Source organism: Phycodurus eques, chromosome 11 (assembly GCF_024500275.1).
Source record: "Phycodurus eques isolate BA_2022a chromosome 11, UOR_Pequ_1.1, whole genome shotgun sequence".
Lineage (NCBI taxonomy): Eukaryota > Metazoa > Chordata > Actinopteri > Syngnathiformes > Syngnathidae > Phycodurus > Phycodurus eques.
The window spans coordinates 16558949-16576906 of record NC_084535.1 but is presented as its reverse complement, the minus strand read 5'-3'; the positions used below and the strand labels follow the sequence as shown (position 1 = coordinate 16576906).

At 40.9% G+C, this 17958-nt stretch overlaps 2 protein-coding genes across 10 annotated transcripts in view; one reads left to right on the top strand and one right to left on the bottom strand.

Moving 5' to 3' along the window:
• LOC133409417 (large ribosomal subunit protein uL14m-like) overlaps nucleotides 1-17958 on the bottom strand; it is a 28655-nt gene that overhangs the window by 1126 nt on the left and 9571 nt on the right. The window contains exons 1-3 of one of the 5 annotated variants that reach the window (XM_061689371.1): nucleotides 659-1621; nucleotides 375-416; nucleotides 47-140 (exon numbers count right to left, since the gene is read on the bottom strand). In XM_061689371.1, coding sequence (XP_061545355.1) covers nucleotides 47-126 — 80 coding nt within the window. In that variant the 5' untranslated portion in view covers nucleotides 127-140; nucleotides 375-416; nucleotides 659-1621. Of the gene's footprint in view, nucleotides 1-46; nucleotides 141-374; nucleotides 597-658; nucleotides 1632-6644; nucleotides 6850-17958 lie in introns of those variants that run through there. The other 4 variants (XM_061689370.1, XM_061689372.1, XM_061689369.1 and 1 more) reach the window with 4 other exon arrangements.
• tmem63ba (transmembrane protein 63Ba) overlaps nucleotides 777-17958 on the top strand; it is a 30521-nt gene continuing 13339 nt past the window's right edge. For 4 of the 5 annotated variants that reach the window (XM_061689361.1, XM_061689360.1, XM_061689364.1 and 1 more), the window contains exons 1-17: nucleotides 777-1079; nucleotides 7389-7610; nucleotides 9751-9830; nucleotides 11090-11131; nucleotides 12398-12488; nucleotides 12567-12604; nucleotides 12728-12870; nucleotides 13191-13242; nucleotides 13320-13428; nucleotides 13523-13593; nucleotides 14264-14344; nucleotides 14440-14563; nucleotides 15815-15948; nucleotides 16028-16165; nucleotides 16259-16412; nucleotides 16907-17013; nucleotides 17118-17204. In XM_061689361.1, the coding sequence (XP_061545345.1) occupies nucleotides 7413-7610; nucleotides 9751-9830; nucleotides 11090-11131; nucleotides 12398-12488; nucleotides 12567-12604; nucleotides 12728-12870; nucleotides 13191-13242; nucleotides 13320-13428; nucleotides 13523-13593; nucleotides 14264-14344; nucleotides 14440-14563; nucleotides 15815-15948; nucleotides 16028-16165; nucleotides 16259-16412; nucleotides 16907-17013; nucleotides 17118-17204 (1649 nt within the window). In that variant the 5' untranslated portion in view covers nucleotides 777-1079; nucleotides 7389-7412. The remainder of the gene's footprint in view (nucleotides 1080-7388; nucleotides 7611-9750; nucleotides 9831-11089; nucleotides 11132-12397; nucleotides 12489-12566; nucleotides 12605-12727; nucleotides 12871-13190; nucleotides 13243-13319; nucleotides 13429-13522; nucleotides 13594-14263; nucleotides 14345-14439; nucleotides 14564-15814; nucleotides 15949-16027; nucleotides 16166-16258; nucleotides 16413-16906; nucleotides 17014-17117; nucleotides 17205-17958) is intronic. The other variant, XM_061689362.1, reaches the window with a different exon arrangement.

Below are 17958 nucleotides of genomic sequence, written 5' to 3'. Positions count from 1 at the left end.
TGATGATTTGGTGGTGAGCCCTGTAATTTAGCTAAATAAAACTTACCCGAATGTCCTCTGAGGAATTACGCACGATGTATCAGCGAGGAGCCCGGTGACATATCTTGTAAACAGGTGCATCGCCATAACTTCAAGGAATACTGTTTAGGAAAATTTAATGAGCAAAATATGTTCATTATGTTGTTTTAAAAACAAACAAAAAAAGCGCTAGCGATAGCGCTAATGCTATCGCTAGCGCTGGTAATGATCGCATGGTAGACAGAAAAAAGCAGGGCCTATTACAATTGATCTGAATCAGAATAATTTTACACACAAATAAAAATCTGTATTTGTCCAAACGGCCTAATGGTTTTTGTTAGAAATGTGATCCTTACCGTTCTTCCTCAGTCCATGCCAATGTCAAGTACGTGACGTCACTAATCAGCGACAATAAGTGCAAATCACGTTAATAGTACTTTAGACGGATCGTAAATGTCAGAAACACACACATATATATTTTTTATTTTTTATTATTTATTTACATAACCATTCGTGCCTGGTAATAGTCGATGAACAAATGGCACTAATATGGCGAATACAGCTGGCTTTTTTTTTTACTTTTCCGTCATACACATGCGCTCTATTTAAAATAGAAATGTACAATATAGAAGTCACCCACCCGCAAAAGCTCTGTTAAGTGATCCTGTTGAAAAACCTCCGCATGTCTATAAATCATATATCTATGGCTGTCATGCTCTAAGCATGATCGCAGTCTCCGCCCGCTTGACTGGTCCCGTCTTGAGAGTTGTCCAACCGGCTGTCTTGACACGCACAATAGTCGCAGCTTTGACGATCGCATCGTAAACAGGTTACTGTCACTGTTTGTTGAACTATATTTTAACTCATAACTTTGCGTTGTGACGAAGGAAGTAAAACTTTAAATTAAAAAAATAACACACAACAAGAACAATTTATGTAGTTCAGTAGACTCCACCAGTGGTGTGCTACATCCAGCAGCTAATAGCGTCAACGCTATGGTTGACTGCTAGCCTTCATTGACGAAGTGACAAGTCCACTGAGAGCACCACTACGGAGTGAAAGTAAGTTGACCAGTGTGGAGTTGTGTTCATTGATACCGTTCTCGTCTGTATTTGAAACGGTTGTAAGGTAAGTGTCCGCTTAGTTATTCGGAGTGAAGTTTACGCTTGACAGAACAACAAGTAAACAGAAAAGTGATACTGTTAGCGTATTAGCGGCAGGCTAACTAATAGCAGACTCGCAATAAACGAGTGCGGTCATTTTTATTACATCAAGTCGCTGGGCCAAGGAACATTACATAATTGTAATGATAATTAGAATGATTCAACTCACTTAATTTCCGCTAGTTAATTACGTTGGATATTAATTGATTATTCCTTACGTCGTACTATATAAGTCTCTGTTGGTACATTGGAATTAATAGTATTTAATGATGAACGTCGTAATCATAGGGAGCGCAATTTAAAACCGTTTCGGCGTCTGTGGGCTGTCAGCTGATGATGACGTATGCTCGGCGATACTGAACGATTGATCAGCTGCAACTAATATTAAGTGCAGCTAATATATTAGCTGTACTTTCTGAATGTGGTCTATCTCCACGTAGGAATTTGACCCGTAACGAGTCAGCAATTCACATGTCGCCCAACTAGACGTGAGCAGTTGAGCAATATGCAATCTCGAGACAAACCACAATGCTATAAGTGCATGGTAAGCGGCGTCAGTCTCTTTAAATCTGGTGACACGGATGGTTAAGCAGGCGGAAGCATGCCGTCGGGTTTAGGACGTGCAGCCGTGCAAGATGAAGGCACAGTAGGGTGTGCTGTGTCTTCCACATCGGCCCATTTGAACCCAGCGGTCTCTATTGGTTTATTGTTGGGCTCTGGCCGCATCTTGCTGCAGTGATGTCACGGCATTCCATGGAGCAGATAAACGACTTAGTGTTAGGGCAGATGAGCAGCATCGCGAAGGTTGCAAATAGTGAGTGGGTCGAAGGGCAAATATAAAGGAGTGCAACTGTGTAAACACGTGTACCAGCACACTTCAGGAGCGCAGGGTTGTTGTTTTTTCCCGATTCCAAACGTAAAATATGTGAGCCTCAAATGACGGTTGCCTGTACGCAGTAATGAATTACTTTCTTACTGTTCTCAAGTAGATTTTGCAGGTTTCTGTTCTCTGAGTAGTTGTTTTTCACATGACTTGTCACTGTCTACATATGAACACCGATATATGTACTTTCTTCTCCTTACTTTTTCAAAAAAGGCTCGTTACATTTTCCAACCTTGGCAGATGAGATGCAACGAATATATTACGCAAATAGGAAGAGGTGAAGTGAATCGTGCATCATATCTTGAATGAGATCTTGGGGACTCGGTGGGAAAAACAGGGCACAGCATTGACATGAAGGAACGTGAACCAAGTTGCTTTAATGATGACTCAACAGATTCGGGGAGGAGAGAGAGTTTGTTTCTAAGAATGACTGGTGGCGACTGCGTTGTCTTGTGCCAGCCTCCAAACAAATAAAATCATGAACGTCTGGTGTTAAAATGATTCTGTATAATTTTAAAAAAAGATGTGCATACAGGTAGGGTGTATTTTTTCCCCATTATTATCAATAGCTAATTTAGCATTTTTTGTTCGTCATTTCACAATGGTAGCAAAGCTATGAGGACACATTGTTTTGATAGTGTGACCAGTGATTTTGTTCTTCTCAGTATGACCAAGAAAAAAGTAAATAAAATAAGGATAAAGTTTTATTTTTTGTTGTGCTGAGTTATCAAAATGTATATTGTATATAATTGACAGTAAAAGTAAAATTTTAGTTTCTGCACATAAGTACATTTCACAGTCTGTACTTTACAATTTTTAGCAATTTTTTTACACAAGTATCATTACTTCAACTCAAGTACATAGTGTGAGTACTTTTGCCACCTCTAAAAGAGGACCCATTTGAGAGAGCTGGCACTAAAAAGCACAAGATACAAATAGAAATGCTGAGGTAGGACAAGGAAAAGAGGTTTTGGAGAGGGAGTTTAAAGTTACTATTCATCTTGGCGATGACAAAGGACTTTTTCTCTGTGAAACTAGTTAAATTTAAAAACCGTATCAATAAAATCAAGTGGGAAATATTATTTCTTGCAACGGCGTTGAGGGACGGGAACTTGATAACATGTAGAGATGATGAGCGAAGGGAGAGAGCATGCAGGATGAAGGAGGTGGAAAGTGGTAAGTGTAAATTGACGGGTGGGGCTAAGGGAGAGAGAGGGGTGATCTGGTGAATACCAGAGGTTTGCATGGAGGAAATAAAGGTGAATTTAAGAGGCGCATTAAAGGATTCAAGGAGACCCCAAGCAACAAGAGATGGGAAGAAGTGAAACAATTCCAGAAAAAAGTGTAATGAGTCCAATGAGGTGCTGTAAGTGCCAGAGATTTGGTCATACAGCTTTGATCTGCAAGAGGAAGAGAAGGTGGGCAAGATGCAGGGAGGATCACAAATACACTCGTAGGAATATAAGCCAACCCAACTGTTGTATTTGTGGAGGGAGTAGTAGGGTGGCTGGCACATGGGGGTTGTGAGGTCATGAAAAGGGAGGTGAAGGTACAGCACGTCAAAGTGCAAAATAAACTCATATGCGCAGGCTGCAAGGATGGTGAATCAGCATAGAGGAGAACCCCATTGGAGAAAAATGAAAAACAACTTGACATAAGTACAGCAAATAAAGGAGGGAAAAATGTGAATAAATACAAAAAGACATCACATTAATTGCAAGAGTAATAAAAGCAACAATGGTAATAAAATAAAAAGAGGAATACAGATTATAGTTGGAGCAGTACAAAATCATTTTAACATAAGACAGCTAATATGGGAGGAGGTGAGTGATGATCTCAGTGCTCAGGCCAGACGAGACATCGACAAAAGATTAGTAAAATGGCTCTAATATGGGGTAACAAAAAGGCTCTAATATTACCTAGCTAGGCCGGTAGGGATCGATAGGTACAGTGCTGTAAAAAAGTATTGGCCCCCTTCTCAATTTCTTGTTTTTGCATAGTTTCACCACTTTAATGTTTAAGATCATCAAACAAATATCATTATCAAACAAATATAACCTAAGTGAACTTAAAATGCTGTTTTTTAATGATTTCATTTAAGGGGGGAAAAAACTATTCAGTTACCTGGCCCTGTATTACTAAGTAATGGGCCCCTAAACCTACTAACAGGTTGGGCCATCCTCACCAGCAACAACTGAAATCAAGCGTTTTCTATAACTGGCAATGAGTCTTTCCCATCTCTGTGGAGATATTTTGGCCCACTCTTCCTTGCAGAATTATTTGAATTCAGTAAAATCTGAGTTTTTTTCAGCATAAACTGCCTTTTTAAGCTCATGCCACTGCATTTCAATTGGATTCAAGTCTGAACTTTGACCAGGCCACTCCAAAACCTTCATTTTGTTTTCTTAAGCCATTCAGAAGTTGACTTTCTGCTGTGTTTTGGATCGTTCTCCTACTGTAGAATCCAAGTGCGCTTCAGCTTGAGGTCACAAACTGAACATTCTCCTTCAGGATTTTCTGTTACAGTGCAGAATTCATGGTCATCAATCACAGCATGTTGTCCAGGTCCTTAAGAGCAAGCCAGCCCAAGACAATCAAACTACCACCACCATGTTTGACCATTGGTATGATCATTTTCTGAAATGCTGCTCTACATTTACACCACATGTAACGAGACATCCACCTTTCAACAAGCTCAACTTTCATCTTGTCTGTCCATATAATATTCTTTAAAAAAGTCTGTGGAATCTTTCAGACGGTTTTTGCAAAAGTAATACGAGCCTTTATGTTCTTTTTGGTCAGCAGTGGTTTTTGCCTTGGAACGCTGCCATGGATCCCAATTTTGCCCAGTCTCTTCTTTATTGTTGTGTCAAGAACACTGACCTTAACTGAGGCAAGTGAGGCCTGCAGTTCGTTCGAAGTTATTCTGAGTTCCTTTGTGGCCTCCTGGATGAGTCATTGCTGTTCTCTTGGGTTAATCTTTTTAAGATGGCCACTCCTAGTAGGGTTCACCACTGTTCCATGTTTTCTCTGTGTGAGGATAATTGCACTCCCTTAAGTTCGCTGGAATCCTAAAGCTTAAGAAATGGCTCCTGTAACCCTTTCCACACCGATCGCTGTGAATTACTTTATTTCTCGACTGTTCTGGAAATTCTTTGGATCGTGTCATTTTGTTGCAGCTTTATTAGATCTTTTGTCCAACTTGATTTTGTTGGGACATATTCTGTTTTAAGTGATTTCTTGATTGAACAGGTCTGGAGGTAAGCAGGCTTGAGTGTTATTAGTGAAAATTGTGATTAGCCACAATTAATTCATGATTTAACAAGGCAGGTAATTACTTTTTCATTACGGGCCAGGTAACTTTGAAGTTTTTTTTCCTTAATCAATGAAATCAACATTTTATTTTATGTTCACTTGGGTTATATGTGTCTATTTACATTTATTCGATCATCTTATTAAAGTGGGGAAACGATGCAAAAATGTAAGAATTTGAGAAGGGGTCCAATACTTTTCAAGGCACTGCAGTAGTTAATTATTATTTGCTAAAAACAATAGTTTATCAGTTTGAACATTAAATATCTTGTCTTTGTAGTCTATTCAATTAAATATAGGTCGAACATGATTTGCAAATCATTGTATTCTGTTTTTATTTATGTTAAACACAACATCCCAACTTCATTGGAATTGGTTGTAGAAAGATGGAAAAATAGATTTTGAAGATGTATATATTTTTTATAAGCCTTGTTTTAGTTTCTAAGAGAGAGGGAATACAATTTCAGTTTTGGTTTTGTTATTTGTTTTGCTCCCTGCTGTATGTACTCTGACCTGCACCTGAGCAAAGTAAATGGTGGTTATGCCCCTTAAACATTAGATGCCACCCACCATAAAACAAGACGACTACATAAAAAGATCGGATTTTACACACAAAAAAAAGAAAAATCTGAATTGGGCATGATGCCCTGCAGAAAAATCAGAATTGGGCATGATGCCCTGCAGTGTGAATCAGAATCATCTTTATTTGCCAAGTATGTCCAAAACACACAAGGAATTTGTCTCCGGTAGTTGGAGCGGCTCTAGTACAACAGACAGTCAATTTACAGAACAGTCTGGAGACATAAAGACATTGACAAAAACAATTGTGCAAAAAGATGCAGAGTCCTCTAGCACTTAGAGCAGTTCGAATGACTAATATTGCAATAGTCCGGTGCAATGACCATTGTGCAAAGGGCGCTGAGACTTCAAGGAGTGTATGCGGTTTAAAGTGACGAGTAGTGCGATAATCTGGGACAATGTTGGTTGTGCAAATGTTACAGATACTCCTCAGTGTGCAAATGGAGCAGATGCTACTCTGGCATGAGTGGCCAGTATATGCAAATAGCGCAGCATGGCGAGACAACTACAGTGAGTGCACGAGTAATATATAATTGGCCCCATAGAAATGTGACAACGAACTCAAGTCAAAAAATGTCCAGCTTGTTGTAATGGAATTATAGGTTAGGTGTTTAAGAAGTTGATCGCAAGCGGGAAGAAGCTGTTGGAATGTCTACTAGTTCTAGTTTGCGTTGATCGGTAGCGCCTACCTGAGGGAAGGAGCTGGAAGAGCTGGTGACCAGGGTGCAGACGGTCCGAGAGGATTTTTCACGCCCTTGTCTTAGTTCTGGCAGCGTGCAAGTCCTCAATGGTGGGTAGGGGGGTACCGACAATCCTTTCAGCAGTTTTGATTGTCCGTTGCAGTCGGAGTTTGTCCTTTTTTGTAGCAGCCCAAGACTGATGAAAGTACTGACACTAGTGGAACAAAATATTGCATGATGTTTTTGATGTATTAGTGTAGATTTCTCATCAATCTTACAAAATATTAGTTCCGTTAAACAAGAGCATAAAACATAATTACATAAGTAACAAAATAAGATCGATCGATTTGAGTTTGTACATCTTATAATAGGAAATAGCTAAGAGAAGCTTGATGAGTGATCTTGAAAGTGCTTGAATTCGAGCTCAGAAATACCAAATTTACTTTGTAGAGAGCAAGAAAGTAATGTTCTGCTGTAACAGCAAAAAAATGGGAAGAGAAAGCCGATTCTAAAAGAGTGCCTTTCGGTTGTCGTATGTGTTGTCAGCAGTTAGGCATGTGACGATTCTGACGAATGAGAGAAACATCAACTTTGTTCAAAGAGGACAGAAACCTTTAATCTGTTCATGCTTCCTCCTGTTAGGTCTAATAGGTCTCTCTGTTTGCTGGCATTTTCTGCTATTATGTTATTTATTTTCTGTGTACATCAGCGATTTATACAAGATTTTATTAACACATTGGCCTTTCTTTACAGATTCTCAGCATGTTTCAGTGAGCGATGCAATTGCTGGTATTAGGGATGGCCATCTGGGGGGCGCAAGCTTGTTCCGACTCACAGAGCTGCACGACAACACTGCCACCCAATGCCACCTCCAAAGAGTACTGCTACTCAGCCAGAATTCGCAGCACAGTGCTGCAGGGCTTGCCTTTTGGTGGTGTACCAACTGTTCTCGCCCTTGACTTTATGTGCTTTTTGGTGAGTTGTTCTGACACATACAGTCCCCTCCAGAGGTGGGTAGTTACGCGCAACATTTACTCCGTTACATTTACTTAAGTAACATTTCGGATAAATTCTATTTGTCAGAGTAGTTTGAATGTAACATACTTTTTACTTTTACTTGAGTATTTATGTGAAGAAGAATGGACACTTTTCCTCTGTTACAATGATCGACATGCAGCTCGCTACTTTTTTTAACCATTAGTGCGTGCGCGATCTATTTTTAGATTTCATCATCGACTTCCGCATAGGACGCCGTTGCGCCAATCCAGTGTGATCACGAGTGTCATTTGACTCCAATTTACCTATCAGACGGCACAAGGCGACCAGTCACATGACAAACCCTTGGTGGGCCAAACAAAGTGACTCATTTTGGGAAAAACACAGTCGTGTGAATGTTATAGACTCCGAAAAACAACAGCTTTGTCATGTGGTGTAGTCATTTACATTGTGACTGCACAAACATGGGTATTTCAGCTGACTTCTAACTCGAGAAATAAGCCTAACATGCATGTTTTTTTTGAATTGTTGACTTATTCAAAAATAAAAACTGAAATATCACACAGCCATAAGTATTCAGACCCTTTGCTGTGACACTCATATTTAACTCGGGTGCTGTCCATTTCTTCTGATCGTCCTTGAGATGGTTCTACACCTTCATTGGAGTCCAGCTGTGTTTGATTATACTGATTGGACTAGATTAGGAAAGCCACACCCCTGGCTACAGACCTTACATCTCGCAGGGCATGTCAGAGCAAATGAGAAACATGAGGTCGAAGGAACTGCCTGAAGAGCTCAGAGACAGAATTGTAGCAGGGCACAGATCTGGCCAAGGTTACAAAAACACTTCTGCTGCACTTAAGGTTCCTAAGAGCACAATGGCCTCCATAATCCTGAAATGGAAGATGTTTGGGACGATCAGAACCCTTCCTAGAGCTGTCCGTCTGGCCAAACTGAGCAATCGGGGGAGAAGAGCCTTTGTGAGAGGGGTAAAGAAGAACCCAAATATCACTGTGGCTGAGCTCCAGAGATGCAGTCGGGAGATGGGAGAAAGTTCTAGAAAGTCAACCATCACTGCAGCCCTCCACCAGTCGGGGCTTTATGGCAGAGTGGCCCGACGGAAGCCTCTCCTCAGTGCCAGACACATGAAAGCCCGCATGGAATTTGCTAAAAAGAAAACACCCGAAGGACTCCGAGATGGTGAGAAATAAGATTCTCTGGTCTGATGAGACCAAGATAGAAATTGTTGTCCTTAATTATAAGTGGCATGTGTGGACAAAACCAGGCACTGCTCATCACCTGTCCAATACAGTCCCAACAGTGAAGCATGGTGGTGGCAGCAACATGCTGTGAATGTTTTTTGTCAGCTGCAGGGACAGGACGACTGGTTGCAATCAGAGGAAAGATTAATGCAGCCAAGTACAGTGATATCCTGGACGAAAACCTTCTCCACAGTCCTCAGAACCTTAGGTTGTGCCGAAGGTTCACCTTAAAAAAAGACTGACCCTAAGCACACAGCTAAAATACCAAAGGAGTGGGTTCAGAACATCTCCGTGACTGTTTTTGAATGGCCCAGCCAGAGCCCTTACTTAAACCCAATTGAGCATCTCTGGAAAGACCTGAAAATGGCTGCCCACCCAACGGTCACCATCCAACCTAACAGAACTGGAGAGGATCTGCAAGGAGGAATGGCAGATGATCCCCAAATCCAAGTGTGAAAAGCCTATTGCATCATTCCCAAAAAGACTCATGGCTGTATTAGCTCAAAAGGGTGCTTCTACTAAATACTGAGCAGAGGGTCTCAATACTTATGGCTGTGTGATATTTCAGTTTTTCTTTTTTAATAAATCTGCAAAAATTTCAGTTTATTTCCTGTCAATATGGGGTGCTGTTTGTACATTAATGAGGAAAAAAATATATATATTTTAGCAAATGGCTGCAATATAAGAAAGTGAAAACTTTAAGGGGGTCTGAATACTTTCTGTATCAAATACTTGCTGTTCAATAACTCTGGAGGGGACTGTAAATGTGATGACCTACTGTTTATTTTCATTCTGTATGATTACCACCATTTTATTTATTTTTCCAATATTTCTTGAAAATATTTGTGCGCATTTAGGGCTTGCTGTTTGTGTTCTCCTTCCTGCGAAAAGTTGCTTGGGATTATGGACGCCTCGCTCTGGTCACCGACGCCGACAGGTACAGTATGGCTATAAGGAGTTCAAATAACTTTGAAGTACCCGGTAATAGCTGCTACTTTAGAAATGCACATCAAAAAGTATGGGACTACTTTTCCTTAACATTACCATTTAATGTTTGTCTTTTAAATGATCTATTTGCTGGCTATCTTGAAATGTCAACTAATCAATGACAAGGAAGACAGTCAATGACGTCATACTTATTCAAAGCCATGGTGTTGCTGGAGAAATATGCATTTGGTGTTTGCTTGGTCCAGGGAAGCATTTTCTGGAGAGCTTAGTGTGGCAGGCAGCCACTTGGGATCTGTTTTTATATCGAGTCATTGTCATGGATTAGGCTACAGACAGGCTGTGTGTTAACAATAGTGATCATACGTTCATTGCACCAAAGGGAACATAGGTCTTGTCAGTTTTGTGTCAGACTAGAAATCTATTGAATGCACATTTGACAGCAAAAAATTAAGCTATCGTACGTAACAAAGTGCTCAAGGATTTGGCTCAGACAGGAAGTCGGTGTCATCTTTTTTTTTTTTTTTTTTTAAATATACGTTTAGTCTAAAACCAAAAGGTACGATTCGACCTGAAGTTTATAGAAAGTTAAGATTAACAACAGTCAATCAAATTGATTATGCACCTCTAAACTACTTTAAGCCATGCCAACATTAAACATTTATAACTATCATATTTAAAAACTTTTAATCATTCCTGTCCAAGCATGTACTTTTAACATTAATATTTGCATTGTAATTGTATTTGTATTTTTTTCCATTTTAGTGTAGTCCTAATACTGTCAAATTTATACTCTCAAAATTCAAATTGCACCTCCAATGATAGCTAATGCATATGCATGGCAAAAAAGTTAATTTTAGGGAGAGAACACAGCAAACCTCTGTCAAAACGTTTAGACCTCATGACACGCTGCTTTATACCCCCCCATTTCCCAGCTGTCGACATTTTGATTTTACTCCTCCACTATTTTTGCAGCTGTGTGTAACCTGATAATTGGGTTGTAGCGTAGCGGGATGATGGGAGGGGGTGGCAGCTGCCGAAGTCAAATGTTGTTTATCGAAAGCAGACTATATATCCACGGTGAAACAGATGCGCTTAGATGTGTTCATTGCAAGAGTGGTTGTGTGTTGAGATGCTAATTAGTGTGCTTGTGGTATGAAAGGTTTCTCCAGTGTTGCTCTGAGCCCGTATTAGAAAGCTGAGTTGCTTCAGATCAACACAACTAAATGTTTTTGCCTGTCTTTTCACCAGGAGAATGGATCAGCGTTACAGTCGTCTGGATGATCGGGAATAGTATGTTTGTATATTGTGGCGTTGCATTTTTCTTCTCTCCCCCTTTTTCTGTTGTTAACCTACCTACCACTTATAGCTATGTTTCCCCATTCTTGGTGATTTAGTGTTTCTCCAGGTGTTTCCCAGTCCCAGGGTCCTAAATGATTCTCCCTCATCTCCTTGCCAATGTCATTCTTGTGCTGCTGGGTGTCCTTGTCTTTAATTAGATCTGTGTGTACTAATCTCTGTATTAACCTCTTTCTGAAGCATGGCCTCCTCCTGTGTGGCCGCACAGCATGATGCACACAGACAAAACACTTTTAGGCAGAGGTAGTAATGAGTCTTCATCTACACTCCACATTGATTTCTACACTACAACCCTAATTTCTCATTTGAATGAGGGGCATGGTGACTACATCATTCTTCTAATAAACCTACTTGAGTTCCAGCAGAGCCCATTTCCTGTTCATATAGTAAACAAAAAAGTACCGCAGAGCTTCTTAAAAAATACTATAAAGCGCTACCAGTTTGATACACACTTTTAAAAAAACAACAAATTTCCCCAAATTACCTATGCCTATACAGTATTTTAATCATGATTAATGATCATCTACGTGAAGACGTTGCTCTTGATTTCTCATAAACATAATTATCATCAAAAATTATTTCACAAGGTAGAAAACAAATATCCATATGCAACATTATATTTGTATAAATATCTGAAAGTGGTGTAATTTTCTAATGTTAACTTCTACAACATTCCAAGGAAATCACAATGTCCCGTCACTGGTCATCTATTTTGAAAACAGGCCCATGGGCTACTGTGTCGGTGACCCCTGAAAAATAGTAGTAAGAGACAGCATATTGGCTCTGCAGGACAAACTCAAAAGGATCTGGTTCTTGTTTATCACTGGGTTTCTTCTGGGGGGTGGGGAAGTTCTCTTTGAGGCGTAAAGAGGTTGTGAATTCGAGAGACTTTCGATGACCCTTTATTTTGAAAGAAATTTTTGCTTTTGCGCTGACGGCATCTAATTGTCTAAAAGCCGGATTCCATCTGTCTGTGCAAGTGCACACATTCTGTTATAAGCCACTTTGGGAGGTACTGTCTGAAAGGGACAGGTGAACCCGGCTACGCTGCCAATGTGCCAATTTACTGGAAATGCAGTGTGGGTGGTATTTGTATGTGTATAAGCTTTCTTATACTACCAATGACAATCCTGGTGTGTTAGGACACAAATAATTTTTTGTTACACCAAGACATGTCTGTGGGTTGTGTTTTCGTCACAGTGTGGCTGCGGACTTGACAACAGACCCATCTGAACGCTATGAGCGCCTCACCTCAGTGTCCAGCTCGGTAGACATAGATCAGAGAGACACAGTAAGAATATCATTGCTGTTACAGAATGAGCAATTATGTTCTGCCATGTTTCATTCACATTACTGCACACTCTTACAGGGCTTCTGCTCTTGGCTCACTGCTATCTTCCGCATCAAGTGAGTCAGCCTGCTCTTCATTAAAAAAATAAAAATTTAAAAAATAAACATTTTATTTGAAGTGCTTTTTTTTTTTCAAGTAAAATTAAACCAGCTCACTGCAATGATGTGATTTTCCTGCAGGGACGATGAGATTAGGGAGAAGTGTGGCGAGGACGCAGTACATTATTTGTCCTTCCAGCGTCACATTATCGGCCTGCTGGTAGTGGTGGGTGTGCTCTCTGTTGGCATCATCTTGCCTGTAAACTTTTCAGGAAACCTACTTGGTGAGTTGACTGTGTTTTAAAACTAAAGAATGAGACAATTTTCAGTATCACAAAATGATCATGTAATGCTGTTAAACTAGTGTGACTCGACATTATGTAGTCTTGAAATCACATCTAGTAATGATGCTTTGAACAATGTACCGGTACATGACCTGCAGACACCTTACTAAATCAATACTAAAATTTTTCAGTCAACTTGTATCATGGGTCATCTCCCTACTCCATATTTTTCTGTTGTTGTTGTTAATATTTCATCTGCTGTATTCTAAACCACTTTTCAACAGGAGTCTTTCAAAGTAATTATTATATTTTTCCTACAGAAAACAATGCTTATAATTTTGGAAGAACTACGATAGCAAATCTAGATGCAGAGTGAGTTTTTCTTGGGCAACAATTTTAACAACAATTTGATTTACAGGCTGTTGCTTAACACTGTTTATCTTATCCAGTAATGCGCTCTTGTGGCTGCACACCATATTTGCATTCCTTTACCTGTTACTGACAGTGTGCAGCATGAGAAGACACACCTCCAAGATGCACTACGCAGAGGATGACCTGGTTAGTTTCACAAGTGTCTCTCTACAAGCATAGTTTTTTGGGGTTTTTTTTTTGTATGTTTTTTTTAAAAACTCCTTTTCCCAATTCACTCCAGGTCAAACGAACATTATTTGTCAATGGACTCTCCAAATATGCAGAAGAAACTGAAATAAAGCAACATTTTGAGTAAGTCCCTTTGAATATTTTTTTCCTGTGATTTCATATTGACTATCTCATAACATCTCTTCTATAGCTTATCATTTCCTGCATGCTTCTGTACTCTTAACTGCATTAGAGTATCTGAGCCATGCCTTTTCCTCTTAAAGGTGTTACCCAGGATGAGAGAATGTCAGGCTTATGAATGTCCATAATAGAAGCCAGATGAGCAGAATTATGCAAGTCATGTGTGCTTTGCGGTGGACGACTGGTTAGAGCGTCAGCCTCACAGTTCTGAGGATCCGGGTTCAATCCCCGGCCCGCATGTGTGGAGTTTGCATGTTCTCCCCGTGCCTGCGTGGGTTTTCTCCGGGCACTCCGGTTTCCTCCCACGTCCCAAAAACATGCATTAATTGGAGACTCTAAATTGCCCGTAGGCATGACTGAGTGTGAATGGTTGTTTTTCTATGTGCCCTGCGATTGGCTGGCAACCAGTTCAGGGTGTACCCCGCCTCCTGCCCGATGACAGCTGGGATAGGCTCCAGCACGCCCGCGACCCTAGTGAGGAAAAGCGGCTCAGAAGATGGATGGATGTGCTACTAGTGAGGAGGGGTGTTTGGCCCTGATCCCACTTGACCAACTTTTATTAGCCAGCCAACTGCTCTTGTATTACCATTCCCTCTGTCCCTTTGTTTAATAGGCAGGCGTATGAAAACTGTGCTGTGCTGGAAGCCCGCATCTGTTACAATGTGGCAAGGCTGATGTATCTTAACTCTGAAAGGTACCAGTTCTGCACAGAGGTTACAATTATTTGGAAAGTGTCCAGATATCAATCAGTGATGCCGTCAGTGTAAAATATTACTGTTTTGTATGCAGGAAGAAGGCAGAGCGCAGCAAGAAATTCTTCCTTGATCTACAGGCCAAAGAGCACATAACCACCATGATAAACCCAAAGCCATGTGGACATCTTTGCTGTTGCATCATCAAAGGTTGTGAGCAGGTCAGAAGAACATTTCTTTCCTTTTAATCTCAAATATACTGCTTAAGCTTTCTTGCAATCAAATTTTTTACTTATAGATGCCGATTATTTTTGCCATCTTGGTCATTTTTGTGATAACCTTCAGTTGATGTAAAATCTACACACTCCTGTTCAAATGCCAGGTTTGTGTGTTGTATAAAAATGCAATAATGATAAATCATTTAAACTCGTTTTCCACCATTATTACAACCTATAACCTGTACAACTCAATTGCGAGGGGGAAGAAAAAATAATGTGGTTTCACAAGTCCGCACCCTCTTATAACCGGACATGTGCCTGTGTTCAGAATGAATCACTTTCAAACTCAGGTTAAATTCGAGTCAACGCACACCTGCAACAATGACACCCTTGGTTTAATTGGACCATGACGCCACATTTTCCCACATTTGGGGGATTTCAAGGTTTAATTGGACCATGACGCCACATTTTCCCACATTTAGGGGATTTCAAGTGTATTTTTTTTTCTTTGCAATAAAAGGCTTTCATCTTACCACACTACCCCATAGCCCAGACATATGAAGAAGATAGGAGATTGTTGTCCCTTGTATTAAATAGCTAGTACTTGCCAGAAATTACTGCATCTCCTTTAATTTTGCTGTTGTCCTCGTCAGCCTCTTTGACCAGTTTCCTTATCTTTTCATCAATTTTGGAGCGTTGTCCAGTTCTTGGAAATGTTACGTATGTGCCATATTTTCTCTACTTGATGACAACTTGTATTCACTGTATTCCATGGTGCATTTATTGCCTTCAACATTCTTTTGTACCCTTCTCCTGACTGATATCTTTAAACAGTGAGATCCCCCTGATGCTGTCGAATCTCTGTGGACTATGGCTTGTCCTGTAAGATGACTACAAAAATTTCAGGAAAAGCCTTCTACAACAGCTGAACTTTGAGGTTAATCATAGGCACTTTAAATCGTGGCACATGTGTGCTGACTCCCATTTAACATGAGTTTGAATCTGAGTTGTTAATTCTGAGCCACATCCCCAGTTATAAGATGGTATGCACACTTGTGCAATGACATTGTTTGTTTTAACTTCCCCTCTCTAAAATATTTTTTTTTCCAAGTTGTGCAGGGTTTAGGTCACAAAACCCTGGCATTTGAACAGGGCTGTGTGGACTTGAATATCTACTGTATGTTCATATTCAGAAATACAATCTTAAGCTTGCTTCAAATCCCATCAATATTTGGATGTTTATGTCCCCCACAGGAAGAGGCTGTGAGTTATTATACCAAGCTAGAGGCTCAATTAAAAGATGGCTACAGGAAGGAGAGAGAGAAGGTCAACAGGAAACCTTTGGGAATGGCATTTGTCACCTTTCAAAACGAATCCATAACTGCTATGTAAGAAGTCCACTTAGTATTTCTATAACAGAGAATATGTAAATTACATTTAATGGGTTTTTTTTGTGGTTCATCGCAGAATCTTGAAGGACTTCAATGCTTGCAAATGTCAAGGCTGCCACTGTCGCCGAGAGCCGCAGAGCTCTGCATTCAGCGAAAAACTCCAGACACACAACTGGACTGTGAGCTATGCCCCTGATCCGCACAATGTCTACTGGTGAGTGTGAATTCAAGTCACTGTATCAGCAATATCAGCTAATTGGTCAGCTTTTTTAAAAATCTAACCGCGAGATAACGTTTATTCCTCCAGGGAGCATCTGTCGTTGGGAGGATTCTCGTGGTGGATGCGCTGCTTGATCATAAACTGTGTCCTCTTCCTCCTCCTCTTCTTCCTCACCACTCCAGCCATCATTATCTCCACCATGGACAAGTTCAATGTTACCAAACCGGTGGAGTACCTAAACGTGAGGCAATTTGTTTGGAATATTAAAGGTTCCTTCATTCTCATATCATTTGTTATGGTTCATCTTTAGCCATCCTGAGACTGTGAACCATGTGAATGTAAATTTGACAAAAGGGGCGAGAATTATAATTACATGAATTACAACTGGCGCAGATGAGTCTGTAAGCAATCGCTAATTATAAGTATTGGCCCAAGCCATCTTGAGTATTTGCAGAAAATAGCCATTAAAATCTTTAATCATCTTGTGTTTTTATGGAAAAGAATAATCACTGAGAGATGACACCATACTTGTGTATAAAAATTTGGAATTAACTTCAGATATCAGTAGTATTGGAGAGTAGTCCATACATTTTGAAGAGAATTTATTTGAAAACTGGACTCATAATCCTGAAATAAACGTATTTACAGATTTAATCTTTGACTTCAGTTCAGACGGTCAATTTAGCCGTCGTGTTCCTGTCTCATCATATCAATGTCTGTGTGTTTTGTCCAAAGAATCCAATTATCACTCAGTTTTTCCCCACCCTCCTCCTGTGGTCCTTCTCTGCCTTACTTCCTACCATTGTCTACTACTCGGCCTTCTTTGAAGCCCATTGGACGCGGTAAGGTTTTCACTTCAAGCAGTCATGTCAGGATGTATTGAAGTGTGAGTGTAGCGTATGTTTTGGTTTTCCCAGATTGATCATGCGGCCTTTTGTTCTTACAGGTCAGGAGAGAACAGAACTACTATGCATAAATGCTACACTTTCCTAATCTTCATGGTACTCCTACTGCCCTCCCTTGGTCTAAGCAGGTACTGTATATATTCCATCCATCCATTTTCTACCGCTTATCCGAGGTCGGGTCGCGGGGGCAGTAGCTTTAGCAGGGACGTCCAGACTTCCCTCTCCCCAGGCACTTCATCCAGCTCTTCCGGGGGGATCCAGAGGCGTTCCCAGGCCAGCAAAAAGACGTAGTCTCTCCAGCCTGTCCTGGGTCGTCCCCGGGGTCTTCTCCCGGTGGGACGTGCCTGGAACACCTCTCCGGGGAGGCGTCCGGGTGGCATCCAAATCAGATGCCACAGCCACCTCATCTGGAGCCACCTCTCGATGTGGAGGAGCAGCGGCTCTACTCTGAGATCCTCCCGGATGACCGAGCTTCTCACCCTATCTCTAAGGGAGAGCCGCTGCTTGTATCCGGGATGTTGTTCTTTCGGTCTCGAGCTGTGTGAGGGTAGGAACGTAGATCGACCGGTAAATTGAGAGCGTAGCCTTTCAGTTTGGCTCCTTCTTTACCACAACGGACCGATACAAAGGCCGCATCACTGCAGACACTGCACCAATCCGCCTGTTGATCTCCCATTCCAAGATACATGAACTCCTCCACTTGGGGTAGGATCTCATCCCCGACCCGGAGAGGGCACGCCACCCTTTTCCGACTGAGGACCATGGTCTCAGATTTGGAGGTGGTGATTCTCATCCGAGCTGCTTCACACACTGCTTCGAACTGCTCCAGTGGGAGTTGGAGATCACGGCTTGATGAAGCCTTACAGAACCACATCATCTGCA